We start from the raw sequence: 23923 nt of genomic DNA on the forward strand, positions 1-23923 counted from the left end.
TGCTCTACCACTGTATTACAGCCGTTCCTGAAATTACATTGTGTGGATTGTGGAGAAAAAACCTGCAAGCATGAGCAGCACCGAGTCCACAACAAGCTGTCATATGGAAGTGCCTAGTGTCTTGGGGAGAGGCAGAGGGTACCCATCTGTCCACAAGGCACCTCCTGCCCTCCCCAAACTGCACCCAGCTCTCTGGTGCCACCCCTGACCTCAAAGGAAACCTTGCCTCCCCTGCGAAAACAAACCATTCCCTTCTGAGGTATGTCACTTCAATTAAGCCAGTCCGTGGAGCTTGCTCTGACAGGAACATCCAGGAAGATCTGTCGATTCCTCACTGCCCCACAAGAGGCTTTGGCTGGCACAGGTTTTGCTGAGCAAGAGGCATTCTCTGCCATGGCATGCAAAGGCAAGAGCCTCCCTCCAACCTCGATGACAGCCCTAGCTCCCAGGGCAGATGTGGCGCAAGCCTGGCAAACCTCATTCATAGGATGCCTGATGTGGCTGTTCAAGAGGGCAAGGTCGAGCGCAGTGTCAGATCTGGAAGCAGAGGCCTGCAAAGACATGGACACATCTGCAAAGTGCTAAGGCTCTCCTTAGATTCTTGTGAGGGCGCTGCTTGCACTTGGCTTCTGCTTATGGGAAGCGTTAAGTACTTGGTGTCCAGTCACACTGGGTGGACTGCATTCATTGCCGCACACACCATCGCTTGCACCAAACCCAAAGTGACCTAATTTAGTTTTTTTGTTTTCTTTCTTCTGTTCAATTGGCAATGCACAAAGCCGGTCCGGATTCCAGCATCGTTGGGCAGGAATGAGGAATTCATGTGCAGAAGGGCGATGCCAAGCCCAGGCATGCCCCTGGAAAGCCAAGTTCCTGCAGTGGCATCACAGGTGGATGATGCACTGGGCGACACAGGGCTGAAAGTTTGCACAGCTGCACCTCTGCATCAAGCTCTACTACAAAGCCAGATCCTACAGTACAGAGGGCTGGCGTGACTGCCTGTGGAGGTTGGCCAATTCGGACAAATAAGGTCTTCCTTCTGCCTTCTGCCAATCCCCACCTACCAGCTAGCTTACTTACAATCAATTGGGGTGGCTCGGCCTGTCATTGGCTCTGGCTCCACCTACTGTTTGTCTCTCTGCCTTCCGCCCCATAGGCACCAGCTACCACTGGATGACTACTGTCATTACAGTGAGCTTGCTGGTGTTTTGGTGGGTGTCACATCACGGGCTCTGGATGCACCCAGGTCTCCCCCCACATCCAAATCCATATAGTTTAAAGGTGAAGCAAAGCTGCTCAGCCACAGATAAAAATTCCCATGGTGAAAGTTTAACATGCTGTGGGTTTTTCCTAAGGCCAAGGACTGGACCTGGAACCTTTGGCATACAGAGCAGAAGCTCCAGTCTTTTCCCTTCACACTGTCCTGCCTCATGCCCAACCCACGCACACAGAGGCCCTTATGTGCAAGTAAGAAAGAGATCCTTAATCAAGCAAGCAATGGTACAGGGCAGGCAGCAGACACAGAGTTCAGCAGACACAATTCAGGAATCAGGCAAGATGTTCAGAACCAGACGGAAGCAACAAAGGTGTCCCAACAGTTTCCACCCACCAACCTGCCAACCTTTCAAAGAGGAGGTGTAACATGCTTGCTTTGCAAGAAGGGCGCAATTTCAGACAAGCGCTCCTGTGGGGTGGGTGAGCCTGCTCCCATCTGTAGAGGTGACGCCTGTTTCTAGGTGACAATACTGCTGCACCCTCTCCCTTTGGGCGCCTGATCAGACACGGCTGCCTCCTCCCATGGCTGCCCACATCCCTCCCCAGCATCCATGGAAATGTTCTGCGGGAGGTCAGGGGGAGCAGCCAGCATCCCTGCTCCCCCATTCAAAGTGTCTGAAGTCTTGCCACAGCAGGAACAGCCCCCTCCTCAGGCCCTGGTTCTGACCAATCAAGTCCTGCTCTGTTTCTTCCTCTGCCTTGGGCCTGCCAACCCAAACCCAAACCTGACAGCAGTGCAAGGCTCATGACAACTACTGTGGGGATTTGGTCCTCCATGATCAGCAGGGAAACAAAGACCCCTGTCTGAAACCCTGGACAGCTGCTGCCAGTTTAGACAATACAAACTGAGGCAGATGAACCAAGGCAGCTTCCTATATTCTTACGCTCCTAAGAGGGGAAATGCAGACTGCTAGCTTCAAAGGAGGTTTCTATTACTGGGAATCACAAATGGGGAGATTTGTGTTCTGTTGCTATCCTGCTCTAGTTGACCACTGTGAGAACGGGATGGAGAGAACTTTGGCACACTTGGTTTGGAGAAACATGTTACGCTTTCACTTCTGTTTTGGTGTCACAGCTGTTTTTCCTGTTCCTCTTATCGTGATGCCAAGGTCTCCATCTCAAGCAGCAAGTATGTGCACAAAGGTCTGAGCAGCTTCTTCAGAGCAGACACAGACATGGCATCATGCCATCCAGCCTGACCCATCATAGCTGCCCTACGGTGTGCATGAAACATACAACTGCTGGGTTGTGATGAATATGTAAGCCTAGCAAGACCCAGATTAACAGGCAATAATGGGCCTCTGGCCTGATCCAGCAGCCAGGCTCTTCTCATGTTCTTAATACTTAAATCATGTCTTTGTTCCTGCAGTCTTTGGTTTTGCCTTGAAGGCAGTCAAAGGTGGCTCTAGGGAATGGGAAGCCACCCAATTCAGCCGGCTGTCCATGACAGTTGGACCCTAGCACATCACACCCCACAAAACCACAGGCATTTTTTCCCCTGTAACAACTGCCCAGCAATGTGATCAGAGAATCCCAACCGCTGTAAGGATTTGCTATTTTAAAAGGAATCTCAAGATTGGTTCTGCCTCCTATAACCAGACGCAATGTGAAGACTTCATTGAATCCAAGGGCTCATCCTCTCAAGTGTACATTCTGAGCTCAGTTGTGCATGCCGAAGTATAAAATGTACAAGCCTTGGATCAAGCGTGAGGAGTGGGCACATAGGGTGGCATCTAGTGATAGTCTAGCTCAGAGTAGACCCGCTGCCGTTAATGGACATGACTAAGGGCTCATCTACCCTTCTGCTTGTCCTGCACCAAGTGGCTTCTCCCGTGCCTTATATGCACAGATCGAAGCGGATTTCTGTTTTCCCAGGAAAACCCACTTTTCAGCACTGAGGAAAACCTGATTAACACTTGCTCCAATTCAGCAGTAAAGAACAAGTTTTCCTGGGGGAAAGAGGCGGGACAAGCTGAAGTCTGGATGAGCCCTAATTTAGGCCCATCAATTTCAATGGTTCTACCCAGAGCAGGGCTTAGCTGCATTCAATCCATATAAAGGTCCTTTGCTGAAAGAAAGGGAAAAGGACCCCTGGCAGAAATTTACTTTTTTAAAGGTACAAGTTCCGGATTTATTTAGTTTCTAAACTGTAGTCACTTTTCCATTAAAATCAAAGCAATTTATAATAGAAATTTCTAAATACATATTTTTAAAAGTTAGAGAATATAAAGTAATATGCTCATGGGTAAAACTGTAAAAATCAAAACAGAGGCGGAACAACCCAGTCACCTGGTAAGCTTTCTGGTCCTAGTACAGTGGTACCTCGGGTTACATACACTTCAGGTTACATACGCTTCAGGTTACAGACTCCGCTAACCCAGAAATAGTACCTCAGGTTAAGAACTTTGTTTCAGGATGAGAACAGAAATCGTGCTCCAGCGGCGCGGCAGCAGCAGCAGGCCCCATTAGCTAAAGTGGTGCTTCAGGTTAAGAACAGTTTCAGGTTAAGAATGGACCTCCGGAACGAATTAAGTACTTAACCCAAGGTACCACTGTACAGGGACGCAGGTGGCGCTGTGGGTTAAAGCCTCAGCGCCTAGGGCTTGCCGATCGAAAGGTCGGCGGTTCGAATCCCTGCGGCGGGGTGCGCTCCCGCTGCTCGGTCCCAGCGCCTGCCAACCTAGCAGTTCGAAAGCACCTCCGGGTGCAAGTAGATAAATAGGGACCGCTTACCAGCGGGAAGGTAAACGGCGTTTCCGTGTGCGGCTCTGGCTCTGGTTCTGGCTCTGGCCAGAGCAGCGATGTCACGCTGGCCACGTGACCCGGAAGTGTCTCCGGACAGCGCTGGCCCCTGGCCTCTTAAGTGAGATGGGCGCACAACCCCAGAGTCTGTCAAGACTGGCCCGTACGGGCAGGGGTACCTTTACCTTTACCTTTTACCACTGTACAGCCTCTCTAAATAAGCCCTGGGTTACCCAGAGCCAATTCACTGCCAGGGCCCCACTGCTGATGCTTCCACTGGTGCCCCCCCTTTAGTGTGTCCTCCCCACCACCACAAATGGCCTGGCACTCTGAGTAGCACCAGGCAGTGAGATCTAGCCACTCTTAATTTCCCAGAATGCCCCTCGCCTAGCATTGCTCTGAGGAATTGTGGGAAATTCCTGCTTCAAGCATTGCTGCCACAGCCTGGTCCGTCCACCAGGGCCCAGCGACAGAGGAGAGGGCCCCTGAGAGGACTTTACCCAGATCTTCCTCAACCCTGTAGCTGGTTCTTTATGGGTGAGTAAGGATTTGAACCCCTTCCTCTCAGGTTGTATGTAGCCTGACACTCTAACCACTATACCACACTCGTTCCACATAGATGTAGGTATGCAGAGCAGCATTCAGCCATGCAAGCCTTCAACTGCGAGTATGAAGCGATACAGCCAGGCCAACACTGCCTCCATGAGAAGGAGGCCACAGATGGGCTTGGCCTTTGAGCCTTGAGTGAGGTCACTTCTCCAGCTTCAAAGGAACGCAAATGGAGCCACCGCCCTTCTGGTTCCGAGACAGCTTAACCACAAATATTCAGAAGCCATAGCCGGCTTTCCAAGCAAGTGGATGGAAATATATTCCACGTTGGCCAACTTTACCCTTGGTCTCCCCCCTCCCCTTTTTTTAAAGGAGGTGGCGGCAAAGTATTTCCTTTGCCAAGAGCACTTACAGCCAAGGACACAAATGCTAGCTGACTTGTCAAGCAGAGGCTGATGAAGCCAGCTCACCAGACAGGAAGCACAGGCCAGGGCAGAAGAAGCAAAAGAGGTGGAGCATAGCAGCCCTCAGTTCACATTTCACCTCTGCCACAGACTCAAGTCGCTGATCTGTCTTATGGGGCCATTGGCAACGGCTCTGCCTGGATAGGCCTCTAGGACAGCTGCATATTCCTGCATTCAAATTCCTCAGGGTCCCTTCCGACTCTACTATACGTCAGATATAGAGAGCGGTATTCAACTATGTTTTACTCAGAGCAGTTTTAGAAACTGAGATATGAAAGCTAGGAGCTAATGGCACCTAAAACCTAGGTTATGGGTGCAACAACGGAATGTCTAGGTGTGGTTTTTTATAACCAGAACACAAAGCTGAAAATGAATGAACTGCAGCTAAAATATTATGTTCATTTTTCACATGGTCTAGTCCTTCCCCTGCCCACTCCCCTAATATTCTTCAGAGGGTCTCTTCTCTAGTCTAAAGTAGCATTCAGAGGGTCTCATCTCTAGCCTTCAGAGAGGCATGCGCCCTTTCCTCACACATAGAATGAAGATGTCTTCTAGGATGCCTGCATCTTGCTTCAGAAATACTATTTCGAACCATATGCAAATTTAAAACCAACAGACCGACGGACTAAAACTCACAGTATGGATTGATTAAAAGGTCTTTAAACTCAGGTTGCAGCCCTACTTACATAACACAGATGTTATACAGTATAGGCAACATTAAATAAAGGGTACAGGGGTGTGGAGGGTGTTGGGGGAAGCTCCTACCTTAAAGTAGAGGCCGTTGCGTTCTTCGGATACTATGACCAGGGTGGAAGGATAGAGGATCAGTAGTCGGTCATGCTGCTCCTGTTAAGACACCAAGAAGATCAAGGTTCATACTGAGCTCAAATTGAATATTCAACCTGCCTAACTACTCAATGAAGCCAGAAGTGCAGAGGGTACAAAAAAGATACAGAATTAGGAACATTGGAAGCTGCCTTATACTGAGTCAGACTGTTGATCCGTTTAGCTCTATATTGTCAGCACTGGCTGGCAGTGGCTCTCCAGGGAGTTTTTCCCAGCCATATCTGGAGAAGCAGGGGATTGAAACTGGGACTGTCTTTATGAAAGTTGATGCTCTGCTGTGGAGCCACAGCCCTTCCCTTACGACAAAGGAACACAGGAAGTTGCTTTACACAGAGTCAGACCCTAGCTCAGTATTGTCTATGGTGATTGGCAGTGGCTGTCCTGGGAATTGTAGTTTGCTAAGGAAGTTGGGAATTGTAGCTCTGTGATGGGTAAATGACAGCTACCACTATTCTTTGGGGGAAGCCATGACTGTTAAAGTGGTATAAAACTTGCTCTAAATGTATGATGCGGATGTAACTCCTAAGTCTGGAGCTGACCTTAATCCTTTTTTGGAGTTTCTGAAAGACCTAGGCTCCTCTGGGAAGAAAACAAACAACAGATTGGTGATATCTGAACCTGCTAGGCCAAAAGAACCCCAGCTTCTTTGCTCTTCAGTTATAATAAAATTCCTGACGTTTGTCAAGGGAAGCAGTTTGCAGGACCACAGCTCCTATACCAATCAGCTGTGTCAATCACTGGAATTTATGAGTAGCAAAAAAAAAATGATGAAACTTAAATATACTCTGTGCGGTGTGGACCATCAAGGGTCCTACCTGAAAGGGCAAGTGTTGCAGCTTCACTTTAGAGACGCAAAGGATGTCGCCTAAAGACTCCCGCTGGGTGCCTCTCCACTCTTGCACAGCGGCATTCTGCACAGACCACCTCAGCTGCTCTCTTCTGATGGAGCTCTGCTTACAGTCGTTCTAAAGGGGAAGGAAGCACGACAATGAAGGACGCAGAACTGTCCGCCTTGGCTCAGTGCTGAGCACAACGGGTGGCTTGCCGGAAAGACCACTATATCCGTAGTTTGCCACTTAGAGACTTGCCATGATTAAGTGGTATACTAATAGCTCAAATAAATAATATTTTTTAGATTGAAAACTTGTTTATTTAAGCAATTAATATACCGCTTTAATCACGCCAAGTCTCTAAGAAGTGAACACAATTAAATAATAATACAACAGAAAAAATCAGCCCTAAAAACAGTAACTTTCCTTAAAATGCCTGCTGAGCTAGAAAGGTCTTTGTCCAGCACCTGAAGTTCAGCAAGGTGAGGGCCTCTCTAACCTCAGCTGTGAGGGAGCTCCACAGAGTTGGGCCCACAACACTTCTGGTGAAGTAAAAGCTGTGTGTCTGAGACATGGAGAATAGCTAACAGAGGGTCCTCAGAAGATCTCAGTGATTGGGCAGAGATATAAGGGATCAGGTGGTCACTAAGGTATCCTGCACCCAAGTTGCAAATTAATACAAGAATTTATTATAGTCAACCAGGGCAAGCTTTTGAGAACTGGTGCTATGGGCTGGCAGTAGTTTGTCCCCAGCAACAATATAGCTGCAGCATGTTTCCCATAACCAGCTGTAGCTTCTGGGCCTTACATCACTGCAGAAATGGGGCCTTTTTGGTGGTGGCATCTGCCCTCAGGAACATGCTCGGCAGCCGCAAATAATGGTTGCTTTTAAACGCCACTGGGGGGAGGGGTCCACATTTTTTGCAGCATTTCTCCAGACTGTAAAGTTTTAATGTGCCGTTCTGTTATTTATTTATTGTTTTATTGATTTTTTTGTAGTAAGTATATTTTGGTTTTAAGATAAACTGCTCAGGGATCATAGATGTTAAGCGATAATAAATTATTAACTGGGAGGGGTGGCTAACACCCCAGAGGACAGGATCACACTTCAAAACAACCTTGACAGATTAGAGAAATGGGCCAAAACAAACAAGATGAATTTTAACAGGGAGAAATGTAAAGTATTTCACTTGGGCAAAAAAAAATGAGAGGCACAAATACAAGATGGGTGACACCTGGCTTGAGAGCAGTACATGTGAAAAGGATCTAGGAGTCTTGGTTGACCACAAACTTGACATGAGCCAACAGTGTGACGCGGCAGCTAAAAAAGCCAATGCAATTCTGGGCTGCATCAATAGGAGTATAGCATCTAGATCAAGGGAAGTAATAGTGCCACTGTATTCTGCTCTGGTCAGACCTCACCTGGAGTACTGTGTCCAGTTCTGGGCACCACAGTTCAAGAAGGACACTGACAAACTGGAACGTGTCCAGAGGAGGGCAAGCAAAATGGTCAAAGGCCTGAAAACGATGCCTTATGAGGAACGGCTAGGGGAGCTGGGCATGTTTAGCCTGGAGAAGAGGAGGTTAAGGGGTGATATGATAGCCATGTTCAAATATATAAAAGGATGTCACATAGAGAAGGGAGAAAGGTTGTTTTCTGCTGCTCCAGAGAAGCGGACACGGAGCAATGGATCCAAACTACAAGAAAGAAGATTCCACCTAAACATTAGGAAGAACTTCCTGACAGTAAGAGCTGTTTGACAGTGGAATTTGCTGCCAAGGAGTGTGGTGGAGTCTCCTTCTTTGGAGCAGAGGCTTTGGAGCAGAGGCTTGAGTACATCAGGAGTACTCTGATGGTGTTTCCTGCTTGGCAGGGGGTTGGACTCGATGGCCCTTGTGGTCTCTTCCAACTCTATGATTCTATGATTTGTTTTTACATTTTTTAATTTACTTTTTTTAAAAAAAGTGCTGCTTAACTGCAATTGTCTCTAAGCTGCGTACAAGAAATATACTACAGAAAAGGTAAAAATAAGTTAAAATGATGAAATCAGACTTCAGTTGAAATGCCTACTGGAACAGCAACAACAAAAAAATCTCCAGTGGGCGTCGGAAGCTCAACAGGGAGGGAGGGAGGCTGTCGGATCTTAACTAGGAGGGCGTTCTGTAAAACTGGGCCCACAATTCTGAACGCAGAAAGGCTTCTGGTAGATGTGAGTTGTGCATCTGAGCTGTTTCACTATTTAAGAAATACAAAGGCAGGCATTCGAGACCAAGTGTATCTGTCATTACTACTGCATTATGCTCTTTCTTTTTAAAAAAGCATATATTCCATTTTCTGTTTCACTGTAGTTAGAACATTTTGGGGGAAACATACTTTGAGATAATGTATGGCTAGCATGCCACAGACAGTTGCTACCTGCCCACTGTCGACTGACTTCCCTAAAAAGACACTTGAAGAAAATAAATAGGATCTAAAACCAGTTATCCTGGTTTCCGCTTCAAATTCTTTTGACAAACTATTTGTCAATGCTTTTCAACCTGGAACATTTCCCCCTTTATACAGCTACGGAAGCAGCAACTGCAACAATGACTGAGCTGTACGGAGCCAGACTGGAAATAGTGAGGAATGGGGGAACCCCCCCCCCAATTAACCTGCTCCCTCTCTCTCTCTCTCTCTCTCTCTCTCTCTCGCCCCAGATACTGTTCGGGAAAGGATTGCTCACCCTGGGAAACAGACCGAAAGAAGCCAGTTTCACAGCACAGAACAGTTTTTCTGTTAAGGTATTTACAGGGGCAAAAACAAAACCAGCAGGCCTCACCTGTGTTTGAGTCTTTCCTCCCTCACCACCCGCACCTCACAGCTGCTGGTTCCGGGCTGGTTTCCAGTTTGCCTTACTAACTCATCATTTCCCACGCTGACTAAGCCTTTGTTTAAGGAAAAGATAAAAACCCCTCGGCTCCCCACCCAGAAAAGGGCTGTGCTTGTGGCACGGGAGGCAGCGGAGCAGCAAGGGGGTAAGGGAGTTGCAAGGGGTTTCAAATCGGGTTGCAGAATGAGCTGCCTTGGGTGTTCCAGACAGACATTTTCAGCACTTTGTTAGCTTTACTAGGAAGTATTTGTTTATTTATTTGATTCTGTTTTATGAATCACTTCCCATAAAATATCCCGAAGCAATGTCACAGTAAAGACACCCACAACAAACAAAAGCAATTCCGTATGTGGAAACAGTTCCCTGTGGTTGAACAATTCAATGTACACAGAAACATAAAAGCAATTCCATATATAACCACAGTAAAAAAACCAAACCATTTCATTTAAAAAATCAATTACAAATCCAACACAGCAACTTTTTTTTTTGGCCTAGTGGGCCAGATCTTTATCAGCCCCCACACAACCTGCAGCCAACTTTGATGTCCACTCTTCGGCATGGTTTGGGGAAATGCCCTTGCAAGCCAAACTGCACCCACTAGCAGACCAAGACTGGCCCACAAGCCAGAGACTCCCCAACCCTACAATACAGACTGGGAGCAGCACTGATAAGCCTGTTTTTTATTCCACTGTTCCTACAGAACATGGGCATTGTGGGGGTTAGGCCCAACTCTTTGTGTCAGAACCCAGATCTCCTGTGGATGTTATTGACTGATGACAGAGGGATTGTAGGTTCACATAATAGATGGATATAGTAGAAAGGCAGGAGAGAGAGAGATCACTGGTCCCTCTGGTTCAGTATTGTATACACTGACTGGCAGCAGCTCTCCAGGGTTTTCAAGCAGGGGACATTCCTATCCCTACTTGGAGATGCTGGAGACTGAACCTGGGACCTTCTGCATGCAAAGCAGATGCTCTACCACAAAGCTACAGCCCTTCGTGGCTTAGGCCATGTTAGACATTGGACAAGACTTGCTTTGATTTTAATGTGTACATAAATATTGGGCCTAGGAAAATTCTGCTGGCACCCCATAGCTTGGAGTGAGCCCTGACAGAAAGAACCAGAGGTCTCCTCCCCCCCAACACACACACACACACACACACACACACACACACACACAAAATTGCATTTACATGTATAAATTAACATATGCAGACTGTATATAAATTTGTGCCAAAAGTCCTCTATGTACCTAGCAACAAACTTACACCTAAGCAGAGATCTTGTTATCTGGGTGTGTAATTCAGCAACCCAACAAACTCATCTTGCTGTTTTGTGAGATTCTACAGTCAGATCAATGTCAGGGCAAGGGAGGAGAGGTTGGATTAGAACAGGAATTATAATCTCCGGCCGTCACTCCGATTTTTACATGTTCACCCTGCTGGCATGCAGGCCATCCCCGAAGCACTCACCTGAGCAAGGAAAGGCATGTCAAAGCTCCCCCCATTTAGATGGATCTGCTTCTCCAAGTGGTAGAGCCAGCACTTCAACTCAGACCTGTTGGGGCAGTAGACTGTCAGGGGGTTCAGCAAGGGACCTGGAAAGGCGAAGGACACAAGGAGGGCCCGTTAACAGGTTGAACATACAATGCAAGACGCGGGCAGGATGGTCTTAAACAACCCTTCCGAGGGAGCTTGGGGAGGAGCTAAACTTGATGATAAGATGTGGCACTTCCAGGCAGTTACTATTTCCGAGTGGGGTTCAATCATGTAGCAGAAAATTCTCTATTTTTCTTTCTTTCTTCTTGTTGTTTTTTTTCTGTAAAAGGTAAAGGTAAAGGGATCCCTGACCATTAGGTCCAGTCGTGACCGACTCTAGGCTCTATGGTTTAACCCACCTGCATCCCTACAGTTTTTTCTATATTACTTAAACAAAATAAATAAATAAATAAAATTTGAAAATAATAATGAAAATTTAGGCTGAGAATTACAGCTGGTTGGGAGCCCACCCCGCAGAAAGATCAGACTTTTTACGATAAGAGAAGTGACAGAAAATTGCAACTTGGATGGCTTTAAAAGAGGATTAGACAAATTTCATGGGAGGAAAAGGCTAGCAATGGCTGCCAGCCCTGGTGGCTATGTTCTATCTCTCTGGTAGAGGCAGCAATGCTTCTGAATATCAGTAGCTGGAAACCACAGGAGGGGGAAGTGGTTGTTGCACTCAGGTCCTGCATTTGCGTTTCACATTGGGGCACCTGGCTGGCCGCTGTGAGAACAGGGTGCTGGACTTGATAACCTAAGAAGAGCCGGCCAGATCAGGCCAGTGGATCACCTAGCCCAGCATCCTTTTTCCACAGTGATCCGGCAGGCTCTTCTTATGTTCTTACAGACTGGAAAGTATAAGGGTAACTAAGGGTAACTCTTGCTTTGCTGCAATGCTGTCTAACCTCCCCACCAGCAAATCAGAATGAGATTGCTCATTAGGTAGCCCAAGTTGTCAAGCCTCCCTGCAAACAAATCAGGATTAAGGTTCAGGTTGTCCAGAGGCGCCCACTGAGATAATAAACTCAGGAAATTACATGGTAGAGCACTTCCTGGCTTGCACTATTACCATTACATCTGCACAAGTTGCATAACTGCAGGATCCATCACATTCCAATCTCCCTGCATACTGAGAATCAGGACCGGGCCACATTCATAACCATACATGCAAAACACTGTGATACCACTTTATAAACAAGTCACGGCATATCTGTAGCTTCCTGCTGAAAGCCTGTAACATTTTCATACCACAACTTTCATACCGCATTTGTTTTTAGCTGGGCACACATAACTGGTTTAAAACACAGCATGGTTTCTTTTTAATGCTGCCTTTCAAATAGCATTTGCATGCCCTTTGAACACCTCGGTACAGTCTGCTACCTTTCCATGTTGCCCGCTGCTGGTCCACACCAGCAGGTGAAAAGGGGGCCAGGATGTTTCCATATGGCTTATTTATCCAAACTAGATGAAAACTGGTTTTGGGGAGAGGGAGAGAGAAACGCACAAAACACAGTATTTCTCAAGAAACTATAGGGTAGATGTGGACTGTGGCTAACGTGTTTGTACACGGTAAACAGGGTATGCAGCAGCCTTTGTTGAATTATAGCCTAAGTATGCTCTTCCATGTGGCAATAATGTGGTAGCATTGGGTAAGAATCAAATGATGTGTGGGTGATCCAGTATAAATCCACCACTAAATGCCTGGCTGGAGTTGGATCCTATCCTCCCAGCTGCCTCTGCCTGCTGCAGCCGCTCACACACCCTTGTCCGGTCATTATGATAAGCGCCAGAGCAATATTAACCTCCCACTTCCAGTCTGACCGATGCTCAGCTACCCATCATTCATTGCCCCGCCTCTTGTTAAAACAAATACCAGGCACGCTTTGAAACGACCTGAATGGCAGTGCTTGGAGCCTTGCGATAAGCTGACACTCAGCAAGCCGTCATAACAAATCATTATCAGCAGAATGAGTACTTTGGCCTTCTGGGGAGGTTTCTGTGGCAGCGTGCTCAGCGCAAACACTGATTAATTTGGCTTTGCAATATCTTTGGGAGTCAGGGAAAAATACAATTCACTTTATGTGGTGCCAACTGGGGAATTGAAGCAGAGAGAAGTGGGGGTATGTGTCTGCTCTACTGCTGCAATGCTTTGCCTTACAAGAGTATATAAATTCTCTCAATGTATCTGCACCGGTTAGAAATGTGAGAACTTCAGCAAAATGTTGTGGCATAGAGTGTTCCCGTTCAGTGTTCCAGCCCACCAACTAGTTGTGCTCTTTCCAATATACTCCATTCCATTCTCCCCCTAACAGAAGCTCAGTATTCTGTGGCAACTGAACATGCTGAGCCATCACTGAGCTACTTAGGGTTTTGTTTTGGTTATTTTTTCAGTGGGGAGTTGTCCCGTTAGCCTTATTTTCCTTAAGCATTTTTATTATGATTTTTGTTACACTACAGCACAACACAACATTATGGTATTATACCATAACAAGGGCATGGTAAAAATAACTCCCAGTCATAGATCTGCTCTCCTTCTGGCAAGACCTGGGTTCAAATCCTCACTCAACCATTAAGTTCACTGTGTGCTCTCGGGTCAGCTGGTTTCTCACCGCCTAGCCTATTTCACAGGTTTGTTGTGAGATTTTTCCTGCTTCACCTGGAGATAATAGTTATGGAATATTAGAGATGGAAAGGGACCAAGGGGGTCATCTAGTCCAACCCACTGCAATGCAGAAATCTTTCTGCTCAACGTGGGGCTTGAACCCATAATCCTGAGATTAAGAGTCTCATGCTCTACTGACTGAGCTACTGCAGTCGTCTGCTCATCTTCTCAACCTACCTCAAGGCTAGCAGAACAGAACTATTCTCCTTTCATCCCTGGAACTTCTCATGTGAACTTTTCTTTTTCTGCTAGGGAAATGAGAACACCGCCCCGCCCCCCCCTTCATTTTCATTTTCTAACTTTCTTTTTCAAGGGAATTGCCCTTAAGGGGAGGAGGAGGAGGTATGCCTTGTGATTTTTTAGATTGCAGAGGGGAAAAGTTCATACCCTCTCAATGAGCCCAGGTGCTTATTAACACAGTGCCTGCAAAACCTCAGACTGCACCCAATTTCTCAAGCCCATTTTGCATATTGGGATGATTCCTGAATTTGGACAAGCTGCTGCAGCCTAGTGACTCAAAACCTATGTAGGTAGTGCGCCGTCATCTCTCTACCCCTGCTCCTCCCTCCCAAAGCTCAAAAATGGATTCTTCTCCCTGCCTTAACATGTAGCAGAGTCTCTTCATGACCTGTTTGAATTTGGAAATAAGACAGAGACTGCATACAGACCATACAGTTTAAAAACACATGACTTCCCCAAAATAATCTTGGGAAATGTAGTTTGCTAAGAGCATTGGGGAACTGTAGATCTGTGAGGGGTAAACTACAATTTGTTTATTTAAAAATATTTATATTCCACTACAGTGGTACCTCGGGTTACATACGCTTCAGGTTACAGACTCTGCTAACCCAGAAATAGTGCTTCGGGTTAAGAACTTTGCTTCAGGATGAGAGCAGAAATCGTGCTCCGGCAGCGCGGCGGCAGCGGGAAGCCCCATTAGCTAAAGTGGTGCTTCAGGTTAAGAACAGTCTCAGGTTAAGTATGGACCTCTGGAACGAATTAAGTACTTAACCCGAGGTACCACTGTATTCATTTAAAAAATAATAATTATATATGAAGCCATAAAATAAAAGCTACACAAAAAAGTTAAAACTCAGAAATCAGCTAACCATTATGGAAATATGTGCACTTAACTGACTGCATAAGCCTGATGGAATAGAAAAAAAATTCAGCAGGCATTTAAATGTTGAAACAGAGGACGCCTGCTGAATATTTATTGGCAGAGTGTTTCATAATGCTGGGCTGATGACACTAAAGGCTCAATTATTTGTTGTTGTCAAATGAGCCTCACCAACTCAAGGAACAACCAATGACCTCAGTGATCAAGTTGAGATATAAGGGCTCAGGTGGTCTTTAAGGTACCCTAGACCTGAGCTACTCAGGGCTTTCTTTATTAATGCGAGGACTTTGAACCTAGCTAGGTAGATGGATAGTCAGTGCAGTTGTTTAACAATGGTGTCTCATGTTGTCAGCCAGGTGCCCCCATCAGCAGTCTGGCTGCCACATTATGCACCAGCTTGCCTTAGTATTCTCAGTGTAGATTGGCAGCAACTCTCCAAGTTTTCAGGCAAGGGGCATTCCCTGCCTACCTGGAGTTGCTGGGGACTGAACCTCGGACCTTTTGCATGCAAGGCAGATGCTCTACCACTGAGCTACGTTCCCTCCCCAAGAAGTGTGACTTCCCTTTCCCAGGGGCTCACCTGGGATTTGAACCCAGGAGCTCTCATACCCAAAGCGAGAATCATACCCCTAGACTAACAAGACTACAAGCAGATCCTATCAGGACAGCCAAGTTATGTGGCCGTGTCAGTCAGCCAACCCTTCCTGGGACAGCAACCTGTCTGTTCAGTGGCTCCAAGGGCTTAGTCATTCCTGAATTGCAGCAACTGCTGCTCAGCTACCAAGAATGATTGTTTAAAAGCAGGAGGTAGTCAGAGAGAGAAAGAGAACCCGATAAAGATTGTGGACTCAGACAAAGGCTGATGAGTGGGTGTCTTGGCACTGCCTGCCTACGTGCTTCCAGGCCAGATGTGTTTTGGCAACAGCAGCTGGAATTCAATGCTTATGTCTTTGGAGAGGGCCAACATGTTCAAACTAAAGGCCCATTCAGACTTCCTTTTTTGCCGCATTTCTAGGCACAGGCCTGCTCTGTAAAGCTCCACGTTTCAGCACTTTTCTTTTTGCCCCAATACTTTCCTGTGAAAACCCATTCTTTGCCACTGAATCGAAGCAAAGGACAGCCAGCAGAAAACCCGAATTGCCATTTGTTCCGATTCAGCATTAAAGAGTGGTTTTTCTGGAGAAAGGGGAAGGGCGAAAAAAGAAAAAAAAAGCAGCATTTGGGTAAACCTGTGCCTAGAAAGGACAGGGTAAAAAGGAAGTGTGAATGAGCCCTAAAATAGTAGCTCTCAATTTGTGAGGTTTAGAGGAGATACAGCATAGCTTAAAAGTGGCTGGTGGAGGTCAAAGTTAAAAGGTTTGCTAGGAACATAAGGCAGTTAGAAAGAACCTGCAGGGACCAATTAAAGGTGCTCATGTAAGTGTTTAAACGACTTAGGCCCCAGATATCGGAAATACATCTCCTTCCCTACAGACCTTGGGCGGTAAGCTATTTATGGTTTTGCTCATTTCACAATTGCAAAAGTTTTGCAGCACAACCCCAAACTGCCCCAACACACACCCTTTTCAGCCCTACCGATATCAGCTATTCTGTAGGTTCCCACTTTGCACTGCAAAAGCATTTCACCACCACCATCTATTCTCTCCCACTTAAGAAAAAGCACCTCCTAAGGAAAGCATTCATTCCACAGTCACCACAGAAAATGACGTCATACCAAAAATAGGTATGTCAAAGAGTGGCTTGCTCTCACCTGTAATTTGAAAAGCATGCATCTCCTGTTGGGCGCCCTTTGGGTTTTCAAGCTCGTTCAGCTGAATTTCTCTCAGAGGCACCAAGCCCTGTGAAAAGAGAATGTAACAATCTTATATCTGTCAACCCAACTGTGTTTACCAAAACTCCCCTTTTAAATCCAGAAGTGTATCAGAATGGATTCAGGCTTTGGTTGGATGGCGCCTTGTACGCCTCCTTCCAGCAACTCCTGCAGCACAGGCTGGTGCTAAACATATTGCTCTGCTTTCCTTTGGACCGCCATCAGCGAGACCGAGAGGGGGGTCTTGTCGTCTGGGCAGCCCAAGGCTTGCCCCACCCCCCAGAGAGGGCACTTCAGTGCTGCTGATGTAGCGGTTTGACTTCACCCCCAGAGGTGTACTCCATTGTCTCTCGAAACAGATGGGTGCCAACAACGACAACTTCCAACAAAGCACCCTGGCAATTGCAGCATGTTAAGGGTGCTGAGGGTGGCGCTGTGGGTTAAACCACAGAGCCTAGGACTTGCCGATCAGAAGGTCAGCGGTTTGAATCCCTGCGACGGGGTGAGCTCCTGTTGCTCAGTCCCTGCTCCTGCCAACCTAGCAGTTCGAAAGCACGTCAAAGTGAAAGTAGATAAATAGGTACCGCTCCAGCGGGAAGGTAAACGGCATTTCCGTGCGCTGCTCTGGTTCGCCAGAAGCAGCTTAGTCATGCTGGCCACATGACCCGGAAGCTGCACGCCGGCTCCCTCAGGCAATAAAGCAAGATGAGTGTCACAACCCCAGAGTCGGTCATGACTGCACCTAATGGTCAGGGGTCCCTTTACCTTTACTAAGGGTGCTGAGGGTTGTTAGGAGATCCTGAACGAACTACGGTTCCCAGCATTCTTTGGGGGAAGCCAGGACTGTTGAAGTGGCATAGGATGCTTTAAATATATGGTACAAATGTAACGACTGGCCGAGTTCCTGTGTAACTCTAGCCAAATCACAGCTAGGTGTGAGCAAGTGGGGGGGGGGCGTGTAGTCAGAGCAAAAACTGTGACTGCCTTTCTCCTTCCCCAGTCCTGCTGCTGCCTTGCTACCTGGAGCTAAACAATGATTTGGCTTAGTATTACATCCAAAACTGGGCTCGTAGTTTTTTATCTTGTCCAGACAAACCATAAGCAGCAAGCCAAGAACAAACTCTGGTTACAGTTCATAGCTTGCCTGGAGCAAAACTGCAGGCAAGCTAAGCAGCACAGTGGGCAGTAGTGTAGTGGCAAATTCAGAAGTGCACAATCCCTTTCATGATTATGCCACATCCCTTCTTGGATTATACAATAAATCTTACAATTATACAATTAGGGACGCTATGCAACAATCAATGCAGATCTCCGTGTGTTGCCATTCTGCTAGATCTATTATTTTCTGTGCATGTGTATGAGCAAATGATTTGGAGTGCTCCAATATATTCCACTGCATGTTAACAGAATTAGGATACAATTATCTTGAAACTGAAGCACCTGGGCGCTTTCAGTTTTCCCAAAAGCTTAGCTTTGGAGCACACAGGGGCTGAAAAGCTCCCCTTCCATGCTGATCGGGCATCTCTAGGGTTCTGTATCCCATTTTTCTAACACAGCTGTAAGATGCTGGAGACAAGGACCTGCCTTTGTGAAGCCAGATAACTACACCAATCAAGTCAGAGGCAGGAGCAAAGCGGCTGCGATTTTTAGCTTTGAGTACCTGCACGCTTGCTCACTCATGCTTAGCCATGGTCTGGCTTAGTGTTCTGTGCAAACCAGGCCGTTCTGTGCAAACCAGACACATGAGTTATTCCCACGATGGTATCTATTTGAATAATGACCTGATGCTACCCGAGAAGGAGGCCTAATTGACACAAACGGTAGGGGAGCAAATAAAACTGTTACGGACACTTTCCAACAGGTGACTCATTGTGATTCAGCCTGGAGGACATTGGAAGCTGCCTTATACAGAGTCAGACCACTGGTCTGTCTAGCTCAATGTTGGCTAGGGGGTGGAGAGCCTTTTTCAGCCTGAGAGCCACATTCCGTTTGGGGCAACCTTCCAAGGGACTGGTGCCAGTGGTGGGTGGGGCCGGAAGCAAAAATAGTAGCCCGTAAATGCTACTTTTGCAAAGTAGGCTCTCTATCCTCCACCTTATCAGAGTTCAAGCACACACTTTAGCCAGGCAAAACACTTGGGCTGCTAAGCAGGGCCACTGAGCGATATGGCCTGGAAGAATTTTGATAGTCAGATAGAGAAGCCCTTTTGAACCTTGGGCATGAGGTTCGCCACCTATGCTGTCATTTGATGTTTATGGTCTGTGGGTCAATATAAACAGAAATAACCCTAATGGCAATTTCAAATGAAAGCACAGGATACGTAGGTTTTGTCATGCCACAAACAAATTGGTTCTCAAGTAAATTCCCCACAATGCACTCGGATTGCTCTCCCATGGGTCCACAGAAGAAATAATTCTCAAAACAGCTACTCTCTCTGAAAAGACAGGTCAATCCACTTTACAGTGGTTATTTGGAAGACCAGGACCAGGCAGAATGGAAAAGGCATGACTCAGCAATGTCAAGAGAGGTCTGGGGAGGTTTCGCACCCTGAATGCACCCAGAAAGGCAAGAGGCTTTGAGATCCAAAAGTGCTTTTCCCCTTGTCTTGGTTTGCTGCATGATTCACAAGCATGCAGTGACAAACTCATTTGCCTTGGATAACCAAGGGAAAGAGTAAGTCATTGCAGGGATTGTTTATCTGCATCTCTGGCAGAGGGAACTCAGAAACGATTTATTTATTCAGATTTATGCCTCTGAATACCAGTTGCTGTGAATTGCTGGTGGGCAGCGTGTTGCTGCACTCATGGCCAGCTTGCAAAGCTTCCCAAAGGTCAGCCACTGTGAGAACAGGATGCTGGTCTAGAAGGGCCACTTGCCTGATCCAGCAGGCTCATCTTGCATTCTTATGGTGTGTTAAGAGTCTGCCATCCTTTACCTGATAGGTGAGTCCATTTGGACCGAGGGATTGAAAATAGAGGTAGGCTTGAAAGAGCTCCAGGTAGCAGTCGTTCATCTCCTACAACAGAATGAACACATTAAAAAAATGTATTTCCAGGGGACAGAGATCTTTAACATTATGTACTTCAAAAATGCCTTCTGGGACTGAAGGAGACTTAAAATTAGTAAAATTTAACACTCTAATAGCATAAAGAGAAGGAGGAAACTATACACAATTCAACAGAAAGGAGGAGAAAAGGGCAGTGTTTAAAATGTATAGTGTGGCCGAGGGCCTTCTGGCGGTTCCCTCATTGTGAGAAGTGAGTTTACAGGGAACCAGACACATGGCCTTCTCGGTAGTTGCACCCGCCCTGTGGAACACCTTCCCTTCAGATGTGAAGGAAATAAGCAGCTATCCTATCTTTAAAAGACATCTGAAGGCAGCCCTGTTTAGGGAAGTTTTTAATATTTAATGCTGTATTGTTTTTAACACTCGATTGGGAGCTGCCCAGAGTGGCTGGGGAAACTCAGCCAGATGGGCGGGGTATAAATTAATAAATAACAACAACAACAACAACAACAACAACAACAACAACAACAACAATAATAATTGTTATGTAGTGAAGTTTCACCCTGGGCCAGCAGGAGGATACTGTATATAGTTTTCACTCAGGTCTGTAGATAGTTTTCACTCAGGTCCACGTCAGTTATTTTAGGCGGGAAACGCTGGGCTGTTGTTGCTACAATGTTGACAGCCGGCTGCCTATAAAAGCAGGCCGGCTGAGCTGTTTGCAGTCAGTTCGATTCCAGCTTACAAAATAAAGAGCTACTTGGAGAAATCGCTGTGTCGTCTGCTATGTCAACCCACAACTTAACTCTGGCGACGAGGATGGGATCGATGGACATCAGAGCACAGCCAGATGCGGCCAGCCTCTGAACTGAGCTGAATCACTGGACAGAACCAATTCAGAGCTGACTGTTCTGGCTAAGAGCACTGTGTTCCATCCATCGCCCTTCACGCCGGCATCGGAATCATGGCTTCACTTGTGCCTCTACCGCCGTTTGCGCCAGCCTCTGAATCATGGGACTCCTACCTCGCTCAGTTCGACTGCTACCTCCAAGCCAACGAGCTGACAGCAGTATCAAAGGATCGGAAGCGGGGCCTATTCCTCAGCCTCTGTGGGCCTGAGGTGTTTGAGACGGCTCGAGCATTGGTTGTGCCTGAAGCAGTCCAGGCAACACCATGGGACACGATCCAAGAGAAGCTCCGAAACCACTACGCACCAAAGCCGTCCAAGATTGCTGCCCGCCATGCATTCTACCACCGGAACCAGGCAGAGGGGGAGTCAATCAACAACTACACCACCGCCCTGCGACAGGCTGCAATGCACTGTGAGTTCCGAGACTTAGACGATGCCCTGATGGATCGAATTGTCTGCGGGGTCCGGGACATCCATCTGCAACCGCGTCTCCTCGCCAAGCCAGACCTCACGCTACAGAAAGCCATTGAGGAGGCTGTGGCCTCAGAAGCTGCTGAACGCTCCACCCAGGAGATCCGCAAGTCCAGCAGCCCGCGTCTTGCTAGGGAGCCAGTTCCGGTGCATCATGAAGAGGCCAGCAGTGATGAGGCATCCTCCAGTGAAGACGATGACGTGCACCAGACAAAGCGGGAGCGCAGGAAGTTCCAACAGAAGTCCAAGGGCCAACCGGAATGTGCCGGCTGCGGAGGCAACCATTCCCATGCCAAGTGTCGATTCAGAGACGCCATCTGTAGGAAGTGTTCCAGAAGGGGCCACATCGCTAAGGTCTGCCGATCGGCTCCGTCTGACACCCCCCCTTCATCGACTCGCAAGTCCAAGTCTTCACTCCAGTCTGCCAAGGAAAGTTGTTTCGCTCTCACCAATTGCCACTGCCCGTCTGGAACCACGATTGGCCAAACCGACTCGCCTACGCGACACAAGCTGAACGTCACGGTGCTCATTGAAGGAGCTCCATGTGACATGGAGATCGACACCGGGTCTGCCCTGTCCATCGTGTCATGGAGCACCATCAAAAGACTGGTACCCAGAGTGTCCAAAAGGCAACTCGACTCTCACCGCGTACACCTGAGAGACTACCAGGGAAACGACATTCCCGTGGTAGGCGTTGGCCGGTTCCGGATTGCCTTCAAGGATTTTTCAGGCCTGCTCCGGTTGGTGGTGGTCGAAGGTCAGTGGCCAAGCCTCCTAGGGCTAGACTGGTTTGATGCCCTCGGCCTGGAAGTCACCGGCATCAACTGCATCTCTAACGCAGAGACTGAGGGTCTGGTCAAAGACTTTGCCGAGGTTTTCGACGGCACCTTGGGGCAATATACAGGTACGCCCATCTCCTTTAGTCTTGATCCACAAGTCGCCCCCATCAAGCTAAAGCCACGCCGGGTTCCCTTTGCTCTCAAGGCTAAGGTGGACGAACAACTGGACAAACTGATCGCCCAAGGAGTTTTGGAGCCGGTTGACCACGCCAAGTGGGAAACCCCCATCGTCACGCCTGTCAAGCCAGATGGGTCAGTGAGAATCTGCGCTGACTACAAGTGCACGATCAACAAGGCACTTCAGCAGCACGCTTATCCGGTTCCTGTTGTCCAACACCTGCTGCATTCCCTGGGTGAGGGTAAGGTCTTCGCTAAGCTGGACCTTGCCCAAGCCTATCAACAACTGCCCGTCAATGATGCCACTGCTGAAGCCCAGACGATCGTCACCCACCGGGGGGCATTCCGTTGCCGCCGGTTGCAGTTCGGGGTGAGTGTGGCTCCTGGCATCTTCCAAAGCCTTACGGAGCGTCTCCTGCAAGGGCTTCCGGGCGTGGTACCATATTTTGATGACGTCTTGGTGTCTGCAGACTCACACCAGCAGCTGTTCGAGCGCCTCCGTGCCGTGCTGACCAGGTTCCAAGAGGCTGAGCTCAAGGTAAAGAGGGAAAAGTGCCAGATCGCCGTTCCACAGGTAGAGTTCCTGGGCTATCTTATCGATGCCTCCGGCCTTCACCCGACCACATTCAAGATCCGCGCTATCCAGCAGGCCCCCACCCCAAAGAACAAGACGGAGTTGCAGGCATTCCTGGGGCTGCTGAACTTTTATAACATGTTCCTGCCCCACAAAGCCACAGTGGCTGAGCCTCTTCACCGACTCCTTAGCACAAAGACGCCTTGGGCCTGGGGTCATCGGGAGACGGCGGCCTTCAACGCGGTCAAGGCTCTCCTTTCATCAGACAGTGTGCTGGTACAGTACAGTGAATCCAGGCCGCTGGTCCTTGCCTGCGACGCCTCACCTTTTGGCATCGGTGCTGTGCTTAGCCACCGTTTTTCAGACGGAAGAGAAGCACCGCTCGCCTACTTTTCCAGGACGCTATCTCCGACGGAACGGAATTACAGCCAGCTCGACAAGGAGGCACTGGTACTTGTGGCTGGAGTGAAGAGGTTCCATGAATACCTCTATGGCAGGACTTTTGACCTCATCACTGACCACAAGCCACTCCTGGGCCTCCTCGCCGGTGATCGTCCAACTCCACCGGTCCTCTCGCCACGCATGCTGCGATGGACTGTTTTCCTGGCTGCCTACCACTACCGGCTCATCCATCGCCCCGGGAAATCGATGGGCCATGCCGACGCCCTCAGCCGTTGCCCTCTTCCAGCATTTGTGGAAGACCCGGCTCCAGCTTCATCGCTCCTTCTGATTGAGGATCTTCCGGCAGCGCCTGTATCGGCTGCCACTGTGGCCTCCGCGTCTGCCCAGGATCGCACCATCAGCCGGGTGCTCAGCTGGGTGTGGAGGGGGTGGCCACAAAGGCCTTTTGCATCGGCGTTCCAGCCCTTCGCAACCAGACAACATGAACTCTCAGCTCATCGCCGCTGTTTGCAGTCAGTTCTATTCCAGCTTACAAAATAAAGAGCTACTTGGAGAAATCGCTGTGTCGTCTGCTATGTCAACCCACAACTTAACAATAATAATAATAATAGCCCAATGGTGTGTATTAAACTTACAGGGTCAGCTCAGGACATCCTACTTGATTAAGTGATCCTGATTCTGCACCACTGCTTAAGCAATGCCTTGCTGGATCAGATTCAAAGCCCACACAGTCCTGCATCCTTTGCAAGAATATCATAAACTAACAGGCACTAGACTGGCCATTCAGAAATTTAGGCTCCATCTATATTATATGCTGAAAGCGGTACTATGCAGTCTCGAACAATCATAGCTTCCTCCAAAGTATTCTGGGAACTGCCATTTGCTAAGGGTGCT

General features: G+C 47.9%; 1 protein-coding gene and 1 long non-coding RNA gene across 3 annotated transcripts in view; one reads left to right on the forward strand and one right to left on the reverse strand.

The window, feature by feature from the left end:
* Nucleotides 1-23923, reverse strand: part of PLEKHN1 (pleckstrin homology domain containing N1) — a 63664-nt gene that overhangs the window by 11649 nt on the left and 28092 nt on the right. For both annotated transcript variants that reach the window (XM_079986943.1, XM_079986942.1), the window contains exons 4-8: nucleotides 19645-19725; nucleotides 16650-16737; nucleotides 11049-11173; nucleotides 6692-6841; nucleotides 5796-5876 (exon numbers count right to left, since the gene is read on the reverse strand). In XM_079986943.1, coding sequence (XP_079843069.1) covers nucleotides 5796-5876; nucleotides 6692-6841; nucleotides 11049-11173; nucleotides 16650-16737; nucleotides 19645-19725 — 525 coding nt within the window. The remainder of the gene's footprint in view (nucleotides 1-5795; nucleotides 5877-6691; nucleotides 6842-11048; nucleotides 11174-16649; nucleotides 16738-19644; nucleotides 19726-23923) is intronic.
* LOC307222260 overlaps nucleotides 9403-23923 on the forward strand; it is a 36025-nt gene continuing 21504 nt past the window's right edge. The window contains exon 1 of the long non-coding RNA XR_013841689.1: nucleotides 9403-9487. This is a non-coding gene — a long non-coding RNA (uncharacterized lncRNA). The remainder of the gene's footprint in view (nucleotides 9488-23923) is intronic.

The sequence above is a fragment of the Podarcis cretensis genome (genome assembly GCF_951804945.1).
Source record: "Podarcis cretensis genome assembly, chromosome: 8".
Classification (NCBI taxonomy): domain Eukaryota; kingdom Metazoa; phylum Chordata; class Lepidosauria; order Squamata; family Lacertidae; genus Podarcis; species Podarcis cretensis.